Raw genomic sequence first — 19,276 nt, forward strand, 5'->3', positions numbered from 1 at the left:
CTGTATAATTATATCCTGAAAATCTCCCGCCATGTTTAAAGAATGCGGGATGCAGACCAGTTCAATTCCAATGAGTATATAGTATTTATATGAGAATAATACAGATTTATATAGACTAATGCTATCAGCTATGGCTTTAACAAATGGTCTGTGTTCTTTGACTTTACCTAAATTAAAGATTTATTGCTGCATATGAAATGAACATAACACCTTATATATTGCACATAGATAATGTTCGAGAGATAATCATCACTTTTTACTCTCATTTCTGTAGGCCTTGGATTTGCACTTTGTTACAGCCCTGCCATTGCCATGGTGGGCAAATACTTTGAGAAAAGGAAAGCATTGGCATATGGGATTGCAATGTCTGGGAGTGGCATTGGCACCTTTATTTTGGCCCCTGTGGTTCAGCTGCTCATTGAACAGTTTTCCTGGCGGGGAGCATTACTCATCCTTGGCGGATTTGTTTCCAACCTCTGTGTTTGCGGTGCTTTGATGCGACCTATTTCCCTTAAGGAGGACTCTTTGCATTATCCACTCAAACAAGAGCCACAGCTGGATTCCTCATGTTCACCTCTGTGCCAGGACTGTTCTCATAAGAGACTTTGCTATTGCACCACAAAGGAATACCGTTTCTTACTAAAACCAAAGTTCATCATACTCGCTGTGTCCTTTCTTTTTCTGGCTTATGGGTGTAGTCCTCCCTTCGTCTACCTTGTGCCTTACTCTCTAAGTGTGGGAGTCAGCCACCAAGAAGCTGCTTTCCTGATGTCCATTCTTGGAATCGTAGACATTGTTGGTAACATCACCTTTGGATGGGTAACTGATAGAAGGTAACATTCTAAGTGCAATGAGATGCATTAATCACACAACTTATCTTTATTTGTCCTTACTAGTCCTTCAAGAGGAATCAGTGACTATTTCGTAGGAACATGATGTCAAGATAATTCTGTGGTTTGAAATACAGGTCCATTATCCAGAAACCTATTATCCAGAAAGCTCAGAATTACGGAATGCCCATCTCCCATAGACTACATTATAATGAAATAATCCAATACAAAAGGTCTTCTGCACTCAACCCATTATCAACGTATTAAGGTCATTGAGACATTTTGTGCATACTGCTACTAAAAAGTGCCTTACCCTTTAAACAAAACAGAGATTGTTTGTCCATATATTGTAATATATTTAAGCTGGCCAACTACGTCAAAGTCATCCCATATCTGGCTAGTCCTACTCTCATATTGCATCTGATTCATTAATTCTATTGCTTCATTATACACTTCACAAAGGGACTAAGTTTTACCTGCAACTTACTTGCTGCTTTCAAAGTAAAACCCCCAAACTTGGTTGCCCTTTTATTAGACACCAGTGGGATCACCTGACTGTGGCTGGAAGGGGTGGGAGTTACATGTAATTCCCACCCCTTCCAGCCACAGTTGGAAAAAATTAGTGGTGAGCACACCTTTTCCTTGTTTGTTATTGTTCAGTTAGGAGCAGTGACCAGTAATCTTTATTGGAAGCAAAACCAGCTTTTTGGGTTAATTTAATGCTTCCATGATTTTTATTGTAGACTTAAAGTATGGAGATCCAAATTACGAAAAGATCCATTATCCGGAAACCCCCAGATCCCGAGCATTCTGGATAAAAGGTCCCATATCTGTATCAACAATGGGGGGACATTATCTTTTCAGTTAAGGAAGCGGGTTAGGTTTTTGATATTTGGGAGGCAGTGCCCTTTCTCCAGGAGAAGAGTTCCCACATATCTAGATAATTGTTCAGGAGAGTGGACATTTTCCAAGGCTGGCTATATGATTAAATCATATGGCCAGCCTGGGAAAATGTCCAGTCCCCTGAACAATATGTGAGTGAAAAGCTGCACTGGCAGTGTGCCTTACAACTTATAGTGGTGCAGGCCACCTATAGAAATCCGACAACATAACTTTAGACAATTCAGAGAATGTGAGAATGTGTCAGTAGTCATACAAGAGTAATTTACCTTAAATATAAGAAGCTTTCCCTAGCTATGGAGATTTAAAGGAGAATAGTTTAAAAAAAAACCTCCCCCCTACCCTGGGTAGACCCCCTCCCTCCTCCCCCCCAGCCTACCTGCCCCCCCCGGGCAAATTACCCTAATTTTTTACTCACCCCTCCGTGCAGATTCTGGCCTCTGAGTTCACGGCAGCCATCTTCTTTCTTCGGTCTTTTTCGGAAGTTTCGGTGCTTGCACAGTTGGAGTTAATCTCCTGTCCCGAACCACTGCGCATGCGCTGAAAGTCAGGGGGGAGGAAGGAGGGAGCCTACCCAGGGTAGGGGGGAGGGTTTTTTTAAACAACGGGTTGAATCCACCTTTAAATAAGCATGATTTAACTCCTTGTGCATATGAACCTTTAGAACATAAATTATGTTTCTGCTGAATGAGACTAAGGGCAACCCCTGCACCAAAATAGAATCACCTAAATATAGATTACATGCAGCATATAGGCTAAACAGCACCATCTACAGATTACCTTTTGCATTGCTGCTTTTTATGGAACTACATTTTCAAGAGAATTTAGACCTAATCTTTCCTTTTATACAATATTTGTTTTGTTTTTTTCACAGTAACAAGGGACTCATTTACTAATAGGATGCAAATTTTAAAAAAGTCACAATAGTGGTTATTTACCATATTTATTTGGTTTTCAGCAATTAAAAATACTAAATAAGTAATGCTAAAAGCTAAATAACTTTTAGTATTATGTAGACAGTGATATTCAGACAGCATTTGATCTTAATTTTTTACTATTGGTAGTTTTTCATTTTTATTATTTATTTAGCTTATTTTTTATGGAACTCTTCAGTTTGAAAATTCAGCATCAATCTGGTTGCTCGGGTCCAAAAGAGGAATAGGAGAGGGTCTGAGTAAAGACGATAAAACAAGTTTTTAGTTACTGGGGTCAGTGATCACCACTTAAAAGCTGGAAAGAGGCAGAAAAGGAATTGGCCATTCTATAGCATACTAAAACTTGAAGGTAAACTACCCCTTTAATATTTGCATTTCACTGTAAAATAGATCAGTAATAATGTACAATATGTACATAGCCATCTTTATGTTTCAATATTTTTCATAAACATAATAGATTTTGTTTCACAGGCTAAAGATATACTGTCATGGGGAAAAAAATCAATTTCTCAAAAGAGCAAACAGATTTTTTAATATTCAATTTTGAAATCTGACAGGGGGCTAGACTTATTGTCAATTTCCCAGCTGCCCCAAGTCATGTGACTTTAAGTATATTGAGATAAACATAGGGGAAGAATATACAATGCTGCATGATTTGAACAAATATGTACATATACATAGCCATCTTTACATGGGATGTTAAGTTTTGCATGTGTGTGTATCTGGTTATATTTATTGAAAGGTGGCCTCAGTTGTTAATCATGTTTCAATATGGGCCTGTTATCATTAGCGGGTCAGACTGGGGCGTCCAGGGCCCACCGGGACTTCAACTTCAAGGACCTGCCTTGCAAAGTGAGGGGCCTTCCACCCGTTTGGACTGGGCCGGAGGGACACCAAGAAAAAACCTGGTGGGCCGCCGGCCCAGACCCGTTCGTCAGATTGGCTGCCCTAAAGAAAAAGATTAGCCGCAATGCACTGGCACTTGGGGGGCGCAGGAGTTTGGATGTCCAGAAGGAGCCCCCAGTGACTACTAGGTGGGCCCTTGTTACAGCCCCGATGGGCCCCCAATGCTCCAGTCTGAACCTGACAGTCTGGGCAGGGGAGTGGGCCTGTGTCGAAAGGGACTGATTCAGGCCGGGTCCACTGGGTTTTTTTGCCAGTGTCCCCCTGGCCCAGTCTGTCTGATTATTAGATGATCAGATGTAAATATAATTTGTTCTTTAAACACATTCAGCACATAGGAGATCCTCTTGGAGTAAGATATGTGAAGATACAGTGCCCTCTAATGGATTATTCATAGATTATGCTTTTGCCATCCAACAGACATGAAGCTAAAGCAATGTTCTTTACCCACAATTTAGTTTCCCTAATTCCAGTATAATAGTGGGCGCCCACTAAATAATATAGCTAAATACTTTTTTTTTCATCTACACAGATGTAATTTAGCATCCGCCTGCAAGTTTAAGCAAATGTTTGGTGCAATGACATAATGGGGGTCATTTATCAACACTGGGCAAATTTGCCCATGGGCAGTAACCCATGGCAACCAATCAGATTGCTGCATTCATTGTTCTATTTGCAGCTGGTTTCAAACAGCTAATCACTGATTGGTTGCTATAGGTAACTGCCCATGGGCAAAATTGCCCAGTGTTGATAAATGAGCCCCACTTTGTGCATGTGATTCAGGTGTATGTATGTAGGCAGAAGACACTTTAAGAATGCATACACATCAGCATTTTCTCATGCATTCCCCCTGCATGGTAGTAGTACAGTAGCCAGTAACAGAAGAGTGCTATTCATAATATGCATGCTTAGTATATAATGCATTGTATTTAATGATATTGCATCATGATTATTGATCAATGACCTAAAATGTTTCTTCATGTTTCCTAGGTTCCTAAAGAAGCATCGATACTGCTGCTACCTCATAGCCGTGGGGCTGGATGGCCTCTGCTGCCTGTTTCTTCCTATCCTGACATGCTTCCAGTTGCTGGTGCCTTTTTCTGTCATGTTTGGCTACTTTGATGGGGCCTATGTGGCTCTCATTCCTGTCATTACTGGAGATGTCGTAGGAACTTCCAACTTGTCCTCTGCCTTGGGGGTGGTGTTCTTCCTGCATGCAGTGCCCTATTTGTTGAGCCCGCCTATTGCAGGTAGGTTTGGTAATGCACACTTAGCAGCCAGCTGAAGTTGGCATAATAAAACTGATGCTTTTTATCCCTGTTCCAAACAAAAGCCTCTATTCTATTGATATGCAGCATGCTGCGTCTAAACAAATACACTGAAACACAAGCAACTAAGAACGCTCATGTGTACAGCCAGGCAGAATACAATGGAATCAAATAGTGAATTTGTTTATTTGCACTCAAACCTGCATTTAAACGTGTGTTAAACGCATAAGAAACACAGGAAAAAAAAAACACCCATGTGTAAGAGCCCTAAATGTGACCATACACTATAAGAGCCGCGACCTCACCAAACGAGCAGATCTGATATGCCCACCCACAGCAGGGAGATATTGGGTTAATCTGAACGCTCGGCCCTACGGCCAAACAATCGGATTACATCGAAGAGAATGGGAACCAACGAATAGTAGGACCGCATCAACTAGACAATACGGTCCTTGATCGCCAGAAAAATCAAAACTTCCCAATCGATATGTAGCCAATTTTTGGCCTGATATCAGTTGGGGAGACCCGTTGGCAGATAAGATGCTGAGTAGGTCTAAAGGACTGATATCGGCAGCTTTAATGCCCATGTATGGCCACCTTAACTGTGTAGGCAAATATTACAGAAAGACTTCTAAAGCATAAGCCTGGTATTAGCCACCTAAAACTGCTGCTATCTCAGAAACCATTAAAAATAGAGAATTAAAGGACAAGGAAAGTCTAAAATAGAATAAGGCTAGAAATGCTGTATTTTGTATACTAAACATAAACATGAACTTACTGCACCACAAGCCTAATCAAACAAATTATTTATGCTTTCAAAGTTGGCCACCGGGGGCTGTCATCTTGTAACTTTGTTAAAGGACCAGTAACATAAAAAAAAATGTTTAAAAAGGCTTTGCTTTTTAAAAGTTTCATTTGTCTTTGTGTTTTTAAACATTTTTTTTTGATGTTACTGGTCCTTTAAACATCTTGGCCTGACCCTGAAGCACATGCTCAGTGTGGTCTGGGCTGCTTAGGGATCGTCATAAACAAAGCTGCTTGAATTCTGCATGGCTGGGAAGTAAGGCGGGGGCTCCCCCTGCTGTTCATAAGTATGATTGTTTCCCTGCTCAACATCTGACAATTCCTATCCACAGCAGTAAATGAAGGGAGAATTTCACTGCATACAGTCAGGTTTCTTTTAAAGACTGTACACATTTTTTAATTAAAGTATATTGGAGAAAGGGTTATTTTTCATTAAAGAATGTAAAAATGGGATTTTATTTTTTTACCTTTCCTTGTCCTTCAATGTGAAATGCAGAATAATCTGACTATGTTTACATACATTTTTTTGTAAGAGATTTTACACTCTTGCACTCGTGCATTCCCCTTTCTTATTTATTTGACCGTAAGAGAATAAACAATTTCATGGAGCCCATTCATTCCAGTAGAGTACAATAGTGTGCAGTGACATTAACCCATACTGATACCTGTGCCCATTTAAAAACCAGCAAGCTTGCAATCTTCTCCATGAGAATCACAAATATAAAAACAAACAAATACAAAAAGTATTGCAGAAGTGACACCTGTATTGGTTAACGATAAAAATACATTGCAAGCATTCAGAGCACCATCAGGCAAAAACGAAATGCCTTTCCAACTTTCATTGGTATTTTGCCTGACAAAGGGGCCTTGGTGCTCTGAAAGGTTGCAATGTATTTTTATTGTTAGTCAATATATGTATCACTTCTTCAATACTTTTTGTATTTGTTTTTTTTTATTTGTAATTTTTGCTACTGGCTAACACAGTACCACAGTTTTTGTTTTTACCCTGATGTAAGAAATCCAAAAAGAAAGCATTGGCCTACTCCAATACTACACCAGCTACTATAGCAGTATTACATCATTAACCACATTGGCAGATATTCTTTTATCACCATTCAGCAGCTGCAAAAGTATTTACATAGTCATGAATGCAAATAGTGGACTCTCATATTGAAAGTGCCGTATTGCTTATCGAGTGATTGCATCGCTATATATATATATAGAGAGAGAGGAAGAGAAGGTATGTTTGTACATATAACTGGGATTCTCACACTTGCATGGCTGTTTAAGGGAACAATCGATTATAAACTGCTGAAACAAACAATGTTTTCTTAGAGTTTTCCCCAACAGCTACAATTAATTATTCAAGTACCAAATGTGAAAAATATTACTTAATGTCAAGCTGATATATGATATTTTTTCCTTGTTCAGGTTGGCTGGTGGACACGACCGGTGACTACACAGCAGCATTCCTACTTAGTGGATTCTCCATGATATTCTGCTCTATTCTTTTGGGTCTGGCTAAAATAATAAATAGGATAAAGAAGAATCCCCAGGCCACAGTTGTGCGCTCCTCTGATATAAAGCAAGAAGTCTGGACTAATGGAGATGTGTCCTGTCTCAATGCAATAAGCTAAAAAGAGATGTAGGTACTGAATTGAGCCAAGAACAAACACATTTCCATTGTTCAGCATCTTTCCCATGCAATTACAAACCAGCAGGACTTACTCTGGAATCTACCGTTGGCACAATTTATATCTGGGGAAAGCCAATATTGATCAGGGAAGGTTCTATACAATTGCACAGAGCGGAAATTGACAAAATCGAATAAGCTTGAGTTGCACAGCGGCTGCACAGAGACTGCACGTAATAAAGCCACGGATGGACACGAGTAAAGGGTTTGGTATTGATTTTCTCAACCAAGGAGAATACCTTGTGCCTTAAGTATAACTATTACCCAGAAGCAGCTGTACAGCTTCATATCTGGGACACTTTCCCATTTTCCTTTAACATCAGGCTAAATGCACATTATCATGGCGAGAAGACGCTGTGAGAGATCAGTCGATGAAGTCTTCCTGATTCAGGACTGGGACGCAGTGCCACTTACTTGAATGGATTTGGGGTGGGTCAGTGGATGTCAATGAGTAAAGCCATTAAATTGATAACAATGAAGCTACACAATGTATGGTACAATTATTTCTCATCCTACAACTTCTTTGTTCTGTAGCTCCCCTTCAAGTCACATATATGATAACTCTTGTCAGTGAAAGGCATCATATTCATCAGATAGCAGGCAGGCAGGATTCCTGCAGGAAACAGAGGGACCTGGACTAGAGTCCTGCGTGGGTCCATTTTTTGAAACCTGTACCTGCAATCCGAACACACTACCCACAATTTAACCCGTATGTTCCCGCTACCCGACCGCAATAGGCCAACTAACCTTCCAACTCAGGGGACACGCAAAAGTGACATTTGACCAGAAGTGATGTCACTCTAGTGTTGAATCTTAGCAAAAAATGTTTAAAAACTGGATCAAGCCCGCACCTTTGTTGGGTACCCAACTGGGTTACACTAGGACTGCCTGCACGGTCAAGGAATCAGGGACATTTTGTCTGAAACTCGACCACTTTGCAGGTATTCTGCAGGTACCTGACCCAATGCAGGACTTTTCCCTCTACTGCTGCCAAAGGGGTGAAGTTAACTGCAAATGGGGGAGGGGGGGAAGGATTTTGGCACATTGGGAGTGGGTTAGGCAGGTTGGGGTGTGACCAGGCAATTGTATGGGGCTCCACCAATCCATATGGCAACCCTGATTCAAGGGCTCTTTTCTAACACATGTGCTAATTTGCAAAGTGCATTTGCCAAACACAAAATCAGATAAAAGTACTTTGTTCCTATAGAAGTCACTGGTCTCGTCATAAAGTACATCTTAGCTTTAAGCCAGGCCCAGTAAATAAGAAAGTGGATGCATCACTATCTAGAATCAAATAACAGATGATTTATGGTATGTTATATAAAAAGCAGATCTCCACTTTCTCAGGGTGGGGGCATTAAGTACTTCTTGAAGGGGAACTATTATGAGTATGAAGATGTAATAAAAACTTCATCATACTGAAATAAGAAACTTTATAAATATAATCAGTTAAAAAAATAATCAAGTTACTCTTCATTATCCCTTTCCTGGCATCTCTCTCTATATTCTTTCTTCATGCGGGAGTTGGGTGTCAGGTTTTCATTGACATTTAGGTCTAATAGCTCACGCCACACAGTATTTCAATATAGAATTATCCAATTGCGCTAGTAAAGTATTTTGTTTTAGAAAAAGCTTTATTTATGTGAAACAGTTTTATACATATGGGCTATTTTATGTGATTTAATTATATAGAGACCTACACTGTTCAGCGGTATAGATTCACAGATATAGATACCCACCTCTTCTTTGGGACTGGGTCCCCTGCCTTGATATCCCACTCTATGGAAGGTGGAAAGTATAAGTCCTACCTCTTGGCATCTTTTGTCCATGCAATGGGATTCAGGAACAGGTTATGGTTCAGCCAGAGAGGAATATTCAGTTCCTACTGTACCTTAAGGACTAATTAAGGTTCCTTATAGAGCTGACATGTAAGGAGCCAATCCCAGAGAGAGAAATAGGCTCCCAGGTTTAAGTTATTTATATAGTCACATCACATAGAGTTACATAACTTAGTTGTCATAATAACTTTTCAGTAGTGATTATACAATACATGTTAATTGGTGGAATAGTGACTTCCCAGGAGCCGCTCTCCCTCCACACACCCCATTTATTGATACTTTCCCAGAACAGTGTGTTATTCCATATAACATTCCAAAGCTAACTTAGAAGTGAGTTAACATAGAACAGCAGAACTATAACAAAATATATGCTTAAACAGAAAATAGTGGGGGGGGGTTATTACTGAGCAGATAAGGGAGTGCAATGATTTTATTAATACAATTGGTGGAGGAGTGCATTGTGATACATAAGTATTGGGGAGCACATTGAGATATATATTTATATAACAAACAAGGGAAAATTGTGCTCACCACTAATTTATAATACCATTAGGCGGGGGTGCAATGAGGCTGTGACCACAAAATACATATAGACAAATACAAGAGTCCTCTGCACTCAACCCATTATCAATAAATTTAAGACAGCGACATTTTGTGCATACTGCTACTGAAAAATGCCTTACCCTTTAAACAAAGCAGGGATTGTTTATATTTATTTATATATACTTGTTGGAGGAGCACATTGAGATATATATATACAAGTGTTGGGAAGAACATTGAGATATATATATGTGTTGTGGGAGCCTATTGAGATATACTGTATATACAACTGTTGGGGGAGTTCACTGAGATGAATAAAGAAGTGTTGCACAAGAGTGTATTGTAATATGTGTAGAACTGCTATGGGAGTACTTTGTACTTGTACTTTGCCTAGTGATAGCAACAATTACGTCTTGTTAATTAAAAGATAAATAGCTAAGTAGCGGTAACACAATGTGAGATATTTATGAAAGAGTGAAGTTAGAGATCACCACAGTCCACTAGAGTGAAATTCCGCCACTCCTCATTCATTTCTATGGGATTTTTATAAGAGTATTTATCAATGGGTGAAAGTGGAAGTTCATCCTTTGATAAATCCCATAGAAATGAATGGAGAGTGGCGGAAATTTGATAAATCTTTGATAAATATTCCCCAATGTTCGTTCTTTTTTAAACACTTTTCAAATTGGCAGGGTGATAGTGCTAAGAATTCTATCTCTTGTGTAACAATAACCGCCTGTATATATTGTATAGTATATTAAACACAAATAAGTACAGATATGGGATCCGGAAACCCGTTATCGAGACAGTTCGAAATTACAGAAAGGCTGTCTCCAATACACTCGATTTTATCTAAATAATCCAAATTTTAAATTTTCTCTGTAATAATAAAACAGTACCTTGTACTTGTTCCCAACTAAGATATAATTAATCCTTATTGTAAGCAAAACCAGCCTATTGGGTTTATTTAATATTTAAATGATTTTCTAGCTTTCTTAAATTATGAAGATCCAAATTACTGAAAGATCCATAATCCGGAAAACCCCAGGTCCCGAGCATTCTGGATAAGAGGTCCCATACCTGTATCACTAAAGCCAGGATAAGGTTTAAGAATCAGTCCAATCAGCATTTTTTGAAGAATTCAGATTCAGCCAAACCATTAACTGTTTAGAGGAACCAAATCGAAACCCTTAAAGATATGTGACTTTAGAGCTCTGTACAAATATATATAGTGAATAATGTACCCCCCGATGTAAAATATAAGAATATTATAATTCAGCAAGTAGTTCCATGACCATATCAAAGTGGGAGGCCGAAAGCCAAGTGCTTTTATACAGGTCCTGGAATTCCGAAGGTGATTTCTAATATCCTCATTTTTTACAACAGTGGGTGCATTATTTATTATAAAATATAAGTTTCAGTGACAGAAATCATCATCTTGCATATAGGAATATATAGCGAGATATTGCACAGACCAAACAGTGGCCCAATAAAGAGTAAATAAAAAGTATCGGATCTGTTATCCGGAAACGGAGAAAGCTCTGAATAACAGAAAGGCCATTGCCCATAGACTCCATTATAATCAAAAAATCCAGATGTTTTAGAATACCATTTTTCAGTGTAGTAATAAAACAGTAGCTTGTACTTGATCCAAATTAAGATACAATTAATCCTTATTGGAAGCAAAACTAGCCTGTTGGGTTTATTTAATGTTTACATGATTTTATAGAAGATCCAAATTATGGAACAACCTGTTATCTGGAAAACCCTAGTTCCCAAGCATTCTGGATAACAGGTCCCATAGTTGTAACTGTGAGTGACTCCTCTGAACTTTATGATTTTCTAGTGTAGTATGATTTATTTTGCACTGATATTATCAGGTCCAGAACTAAGGTTGGGTGCCATTATTGGGGGTGTAATTGAGAGAGTGGAGAGCAGGCAGTGGGGAGAGCAGCATTTAGCAATGTGGGGCAATTGTGCAGATCATTGGACAAGTAGTACAGTATTGCCATGGCCACAAATACTACTTGGCCCAGCTCTGCATATTATATGTGAAACTGCAGCATGTAGGCCAAACTGCAAGTAATGAGTGAATCTGTCCCATTTTGCTGAGCCGAAAAATCTGCAAAACTCCGAACAAATTCATGAACATTGAAGTCAATGGGCATCAAAATAATTTTGACTGGTGACAATTATGATGCGAGCGACAATTTTCCGCGGCAAATTGTGACAGTTTCGTGAAAACATTCACAGTCGGTGAAGTGCGGAAATTCACAGCAAATCCATGCCTGGTGAATAAATTCGCCCATCACTACAAACTGCTAATATGTAAAGTACAGACCAGAACTAATTGAGTTCATGATTATATGTCCATGTAGCAATACAGGTGTCTTCAACTCATTTTCTTCATTTTAGCTTCAAATCAAAGAGAACACTCAGATATTCATCATTGGATGGATCACTCTTTAAAGCTTTTTCATACCATTTCATGGCATTTGATTTATCCTGGTTTTCTTTACTGATGAACCCAAGCAAAGCGAGCCCTGAAGCATCCCTGGGGTTTCTCTCTACCCTATGATTGGCTATCCTTCTCAGAGACGTCTCACACTCTTCCCTGTGTTTATTCTGCTCAGGAATCCTCAGCCCTTCCTTGTACTGTTCTACAGCTTCATTTTCAGATTTCTTCCATTTCTCCAGAAATGTCCCATAATGTAAGTGGGCTTGTTGTTGTTCATATTCCGGAATGGTTGTTAGCTCTGTGGCCTTTTTATAGGTCTCCTCTGCTTTTTTATGTTGATCTGATCTGGAGTACATATCCGCTAAATCGAAATGTACATGCAGGCATGTTCTTTTCACTTCCAGCACCATTTCAAAGTTAAATATTGCCTTTTCCGTTAGATCTCTTATTTCTTGCATATGTGGACCTCTGTAATTACCTCTTCCTGTTTTCTTTTTGTGTATGAGCATTTGTCTGTAGCACAGCCCCAGCTGATAATGGAGAAAACCAGAAGTAGGAGTTATATTTACAGCCTTCTTCAGAAGTTTAATAGCTTCCTCAAACTTTCCTGCTCGCCTGTAAAATTTGGCAACATAGCGAAGCATATATGGAAGATCTGGTGTGAGTTCTAAGGCACCCTTAATATGCTTCATTGCATCTTCGTGTTTCTTTAACTCCTGTAGTTTTAAAGCCAAAAGCACCTTAATCACAGAGTTCTTTGGGTCCAGCTTAACTGCCCGTTCCAATAACTGGAATGACAAACATTTTAAATCGGTACATTCCCTACCTCGGAATCCCTCCAGACGATAAACTACAGTTGCCATTTCAGTATTCCATTCAGGATCATCCGGATTCCCTTTCAGAGCCTTTTCAAAACAGTCTTTTGCTTTCCCCAAATATTGGCCACAACATTTCAGCAGAGCCCATCCTTCTTCTCCATAGGTTTCAGATTGCACAAGATCTTTAAGTTCTTTTGATTGTGTATGGATAGTATTTATCTTGTCAATAAAGAGCTTGGACCTTTCACTGTTATTAAGACAGTAATAGACCCATGCGTAATTGGAGAAGGTCAGCAGATATTTCATGTCGGTCTCAGAAACATTAGACTCTTGAAGAATATCCTCTGCTTTTTGGAGATTCGCAATAGCCTCTGTATAATTATTCTTCAAGTGGTTTATATAGGCCAACAGGTTATATAACCTGCCTTTAAGATTCTTGTTTAAATATACCAGTTGAATTTTAAGTCTTTCTTCCAGTTCTTTAATTTCAAAATCCTTTTCCTGTAGCCCCCATGTAAAGTGGCACTTCAGCTCTTCCAAACGGGATTTCAGTGTATCCTGGGACTCACTGTAAATACAATAAAATACAAAAAGTATTTGAGACACTCAGGGCTCATTTACTAAAATGGTTCAAGGAACAAAGTGCAATAAAACAAGCACAAAAGCCCTCTCTATGTTTAGCAGCACTGGGTTCAGGAGGGGTGGGAGGTTGGTAGCATATTGATGTCCCCTGGCACACCCCTAACTTGCACATTATTTTGTATACAAACCAAGATTAGTGGATGACGCAAGACTATGTTCTTACCACATTCAAACTGCAGACAGGGCCACCTTGCTAGTGCAGTAGAAGAGACAAATTTCCAGTTTGAAAAACTTTATTTGGACTCTTGGGGGCACATATACTTAGGGTCGAATATTGATGGTTAATTAACCCTCGATATTCGACTGTCGCAGTTAAATCCATCGACTTCGAATATCAAAGTCAAAGGATTTACCACAATTCGTTCGATCGAACGATCAAAGGAAAAATCAATCGATCAAATGATTAAATCCTTAGAATCGAACGATTCGAAGGATTTTAATCCATCGATCTAATGATTTTCCTTCAACCAAAAATGTGTTGAAAGCCTATGGGGACCTTCCTCATAGGCTAACATTGATGTTTGGTAGGTTTTACTTGCCGAAGTAGTTTTTTTAAAGAGATAGTACTTCGACTATCGAATGGTCAAATAGTCGAACGATTTTTTGTTCAAATCGTTCGATTCGAAGGTCGAAGTAGCCAATTCGATGGTCGAAGTAGCCAAAAAAATCATTCGAAATTCAAAGTTTATTTTATTCTATTCCTTCACTCGAGTGAATGTGCCCCCTAAAGTTACCAGGGTGTAGGTTTTCTGCAACCCGTAGTAACCTGCTGCACTGCTTCTCATTGCAGGAATGGCTAGGGTTGCCACCTTTTGCAACTTGCTAGTCTGGACAGGGGGCAGGTTGATTATATTGTCGGGGAAAGGGGACATATCAGGGGTGGGTCTATGCCGTCAGGGGTGGGTTATGGCAATAAATAAGTGAATGGCTTATTGCCTCATCATTCAATTAAAAGTCCTGCATGATAGTGGAATGCTCTACACGAATAGTTGAAAGTGCTGGGTGCTCTACCAGAAGACTCCTCCCTTGCATGGGGTCAAGTATAATTGCAAAAAGAAATCCAGGAGCACACCATTGAATTGCTCTGTGAAGTCAGTGTTTTATTAAGCCCAAATGTATCCATATGTTTCAGGTTTACTAAGGGCCAGGAGGGGCCCAAAAGTTGCCCTTTTTGCGGATACATATGGGCTTAATAAAACAATCACTGAGCAATTCAATGGTGTGATCCTGGATTTCAATGAAAAATCTTGTCTGGATTTCCAAATGAGGAATTCCAAAAAACAGTGAGTAAATCTGGGTAAAAACTGGGCAGTCGGCAACCCAAGCAGTGGTCTTAACTCTCCTGCACTAGATCTTTTTTAAATAATTAACCATAAGAATGGCAACTAAAAATGTATGTGCCCACATCAATAGTATTACTTTTTAATCAGTAGCTGGTGTTGTCTCTAAATAAATACTTGGGAAGCATAATACATACAAATCAGCTGATTGCGTGTCAGTGGATAGAAATATACAAAGCTGACAGGATGAGCTTTACACCATACATGTGCCCAATACTGCTCCTGTGCTCTGAACCTTCCACTGTTTGTACACGGAGCATCCAACATACTTCCCGCACAAGGGATCACTGTGTTTGCTGTGATCAAAGCCTGTTCTTATTCACATTTCCATGTATATACATCTATTGACTCCCACTGCAGCTACATATCATGTTGTATATTGGACCAGTTTCCTTCTGAACACTACTGAACAAGGAATACATATTTCTGAGTATAGATTCACTGATTATTACACTGACTTGTCATGGAAAATAAAAAGAATGTAAAGCCATACATTTTGCATAATGAAAGCAAATGTAATTACAAACAACTTTTAAAATATATATTCATTACTTTTTTTTCAGTCACTGTGAAGTTGTTTGTACATGTAATTGCTAAAACAGCATCTTTCTGTCTTTTGCTATTCTCTGCACTGCTGGTTCTGACCAAGTACCATTAAAATACAGTTTCAGTCTTCTCTACTCCTGCCATGAACCAGTTCCCCAGAATACCATGCACATATATGTGATTCACTTTCTTTTCAAGTCTTTGAGGTCCATGCCTGCATACAACAAGGCACCTGAAAATACCTGGCAAATCAATGGTAAAATAATGAAATGAAAAAATAAAATATTTGCTTAAAGAGGCAGCTTGAAACAAGCACTAAACAGGGCAATGAGAGAAACTGCAGCTACTTCATGTTTGGTCCCTGCAAGGCAGATAATTTGATTCCCAGTGCCCAAATAATTTGATTTTAATTTGAGATTAAAGGAACAGTAACACCAAAAAAAGAAAGTGTTTTAAAGTAATGAAAATATCATGTACTGTTGCCCTGCTCTGGTAAAACTGCTCTGTTTGCTTCAGATACACGACTGTTGTTTATATAAATAAGCTGCTGTGTAGCAATGGCAGAAATTGAAAAAAGGCTTTATGGCACAGGTTACATAGTAGATAACAGATAACACCATTAGGTTCTACAGAGCTTATCTGCTGCCTAACCTGAGCCTTTTCTCCTTTGAATGGCTGCCCCCTTTGCTACACAGCAGCTTATTTATATAAACAATAGAAGTGTTTCTGATGCAAACACAGCAGTTTTACTAGAACAGGGCAACGCTGCATTATATTTTTATTACTTTAAAACACTTTCATTTTTTTTTTACTGTTCCTTTAAGCACTAGGAAATCATAAATTACTGTAATTCATATCACCCTGAATGCATCACCTAAAACGAGTTAAAACAATATAACTATGACTATACTTACCTCATTGTTTGTTTTTGTTTGCTTGTAAAGAAACCAGTTTACTTGTGCTTCTGGTAATGAACAATGACCTACTGCGGCTGATGCTGTTGTTTATAGAGACCCTGTCATTGTGGTTCAGGGAGGGAACAAGGCAGAATCGAAACTTAAACAATAGGCACCAACAGCTGATATTCAAGTGAAATGAAACCAAAGGAGAAGCTGAGAAAGCAGGGACATACAGTACATTAGTTATTTGCTGCAAACCTGCTTATGTAGCTGCGCCTATGTCACAAATACAGTTACTTTAAATGGTTGGTGGTGTAAGGGTAAACCTGAGGATCCATTTTCTAATGGCATAAATAAGGCAGATATCAAAATCATTATAATCAATCAAATGCATTGAGGGACCTGTGTGAGGTTGTAAGTACTGTATCTCCATGGCTGGAGGCTGGTGCCGGTGCAGGCTCAGAAGAGTTAAATAAGCCCCAATACTGGCACACCGTGGAGACTGTCAGCACTGTCTGCAAACAGTCATGTAACTAAGCAGGTTCAGGGCCGGGTGCAGGTAGGGTTGTCACCTTTACTTTAAATAAATACTGGCCTTCCTATCTATTTATCTTTTTTCCCTATAATAACATTGGGATCAACCATCATTTTTACCAGCCAGGTGACAACCCTAGGGGGTGTGGGCCTGCACCCTTGGTAGTTACATCCCTGCCTAAAAATCATCAGAAATCATGGAAAAAAGTCAGAAATCAGGGGAATGCATAAGGTGATGGGAGACCGGGGACAGAGCCCAACATCTGGTACCTCCTGAAACAATAGGACGGGGGTTGACAGCTCTGTCTTATAGGGAAGAATCTGTGTAGTGCTAAGCCTAAGGTTGCAAGTTGCTAGAGTTTCTGTGGTATCATATGCAGGGCCACAATCCACACAAACTGAACCCAAAACATAAGAGATGAGAGGGGGGGATAGTCGGAACTTCATTTCAGCTTTAAAGGAGAAGAAAACCCTTTCGGCGCAAAACCCCTGCCCTCGTAGGCCCCCCTCCCTCCTCCCCCCTGGCCTACCTCCCCCCCAGGCAAATGCCCCTAACTTGTTAGTCACCCCTCCGTGCAGGTCCTCTCTTGCCGAGTGCTTAATTATCATTGTGGGTCTCCAGCAAATCTGTTATTAAAAGGCCCTGCCAAGATGTTATTCCAGGAGTGCATCACAGCTTAAGGTGGCCATAGACGTAACAATTACAATCTTTCTTGGAAAAGATCTTTCCAAGAAAGATTGTTCATTTCAATACACACGTGTAGAGCTGAATCGTCAGATATACAGGTAGATATACGGGAAGAAACAATAGAATTCTATTTGTATCTGACGATTCAGCACTAACAATGGCCGATGTTTGGTTCCCTTCAAAGGCACCCGATCAAAATTTTCCATCCAGCCCGATTGACGAGCCGACCAATATCCAAGTCTTCTGCCGATATCGACGGCTCTTTTTCCACCATACACGCACTGAATATCGGACGAAAATTTGTTTCGTACAATATTATCTGTACGTCTATGGCCACCTTTAGGCTTTCATGCTGCTATTGGCAATTTGACCAGACCAATAAGCAGAGGAGTCACCTCTTACTTCTTCTGGGAATTGATACTAAAGTAGGCAATGTTGTTGATTTTTATTTAGAAATTTAATTAAATATTGACCCTATACTGTATTTATCTCATTAGAAATGACCTAGACAAATTACAGGCTGCTATATTGTGAGTTATTCCATAACCTTTAGATAAATGATATCAGCTGAGAGAAGCATGGAGTTTAATTTCTATAGTGTTATTCTGGACCTTAGCTAGTACAAAAGCCGAAAACGTATGAAACAACATTTCTAGCTAATGATAAAAAATTTAGATTCCAATCAGCTGAAATCTCATCATGTTTATGAACACTTTGCTGACAATCAGATTAGCATCATTTCTATTGTAAAAAGGGGAAGCTGTTCGAAGGGTTATTCGTGTGAAACCTTATTTATTTCTCATGTATAGTAATGTGAATGCATTTTATTTTTACACTGTATTATTTCTAAGAAATGTCGCTGCCTCTGCTTGCATATTCTGCATCTATTTGGTCTCTATTTTAATCTGTCTCTGTGCCAAAAACTCACTTCCCCTTTCAAAATTCCTTTCTGCGATGTTGCACTCCCCTTACAAGTAGTGAACTGTAGGCCTGGTCTAGTGGCCAGTTTGTGTGACCTGATATTATAGGGCTGTGGCCAGACAAACAAATCAAAACATTAAAATAATGTAATGGGGGTACAGCCCTTCAGTTTCCTCCAAACTACAAGTGAATGTTACCATAAAATATAGTATAAAGTTCAGAACATTTATTGACTAACTAGAGTGGTGAAATGCAATGAAAGTCTGTGAATCAGGGTCCTGTCTTTGGACACTTTTATGTGATACATTAATGATGGTAAATTGGGATGGAAATGACTATATTTGCAGATGGACACAGTGCTGGATTTGTGGAATGGCCACCAAGGCCCGGGCCTAGGGCATCAGCATTTTAGGGGGCGGCTTGGCGCCCAACCACATCCACATTGGTTCAGAAACACTGGGGATGGGTGGGAAATACAATAGTTTTTTTTACAATTTCCTGTGTACCAATCCCCAGTGCTCCAGACCCGATGATGAATATTTGCTTATGTGCATGAATAAAGTGCAGGAGATGGGGCGACGAATGGCAGCAGGCCTAGGGGCACCCCCTATGTAAATCCGGCCCTCACGACTAAAACATCCAATGGCAAATGTTATATTCAGGATCCTGATGATTCTGATTCGCCGCCACGTGACTTTAGCAGAGGCTGTTCTGGAAAG

The 19,276-nt window shown here is 39.5% G+C and overlaps 2 protein-coding genes across 4 annotated transcripts in view; one reads left to right on the forward strand and one right to left on the reverse strand.

Moving 5' to 3' along the window:
* The window catches only part of slc16a12.S (solute carrier family 16 member 12 S homeolog), a 90,598-nt gene that overhangs the window by 32,189 nt on the left and 39,133 nt on the right, over window positions 1–19,276 (forward strand). For 2 of the 3 annotated variants that reach the window (XM_041570484.1, XM_018226927.2), the window contains 2 exons: window positions 275–833; window positions 4,559–4,818. In XM_041570484.1, the coding sequence (XP_041426418.1) occupies window positions 275–833; window positions 4,559–4,818 (819 nt within the window). 3 annotated transcript variants of the gene reach the window in all.
* LOC108697459 (interferon-induced protein with tetratricopeptide repeats 5) lies at window positions 10,734–16,937 on the reverse strand. Its single transcript, XM_018227507.2, has 2 exons — window positions 16,430–16,937; window positions 10,734–13,555 (listed from the first exon to the last, which is right to left on the reverse strand). The coding sequence occupies exons 1-2, from the start codon at window positions 16,432–16,434 to the stop codon at window positions 12,118–12,120; spliced, it is 1,443 nt and encodes a 480-aa protein (XP_018082996.1). The 5' UTR covers window positions 16,435–16,937; the 3' UTR covers window positions 10,734–12,117.

This window comes from Xenopus laevis, chromosome 7S, assembly GCF_017654675.1.
Source record: "Xenopus laevis strain J_2021 chromosome 7S, Xenopus_laevis_v10.1, whole genome shotgun sequence".
NCBI lineage: Eukaryota > Metazoa > Chordata > Amphibia > Anura > Pipidae > Xenopus > Xenopus laevis.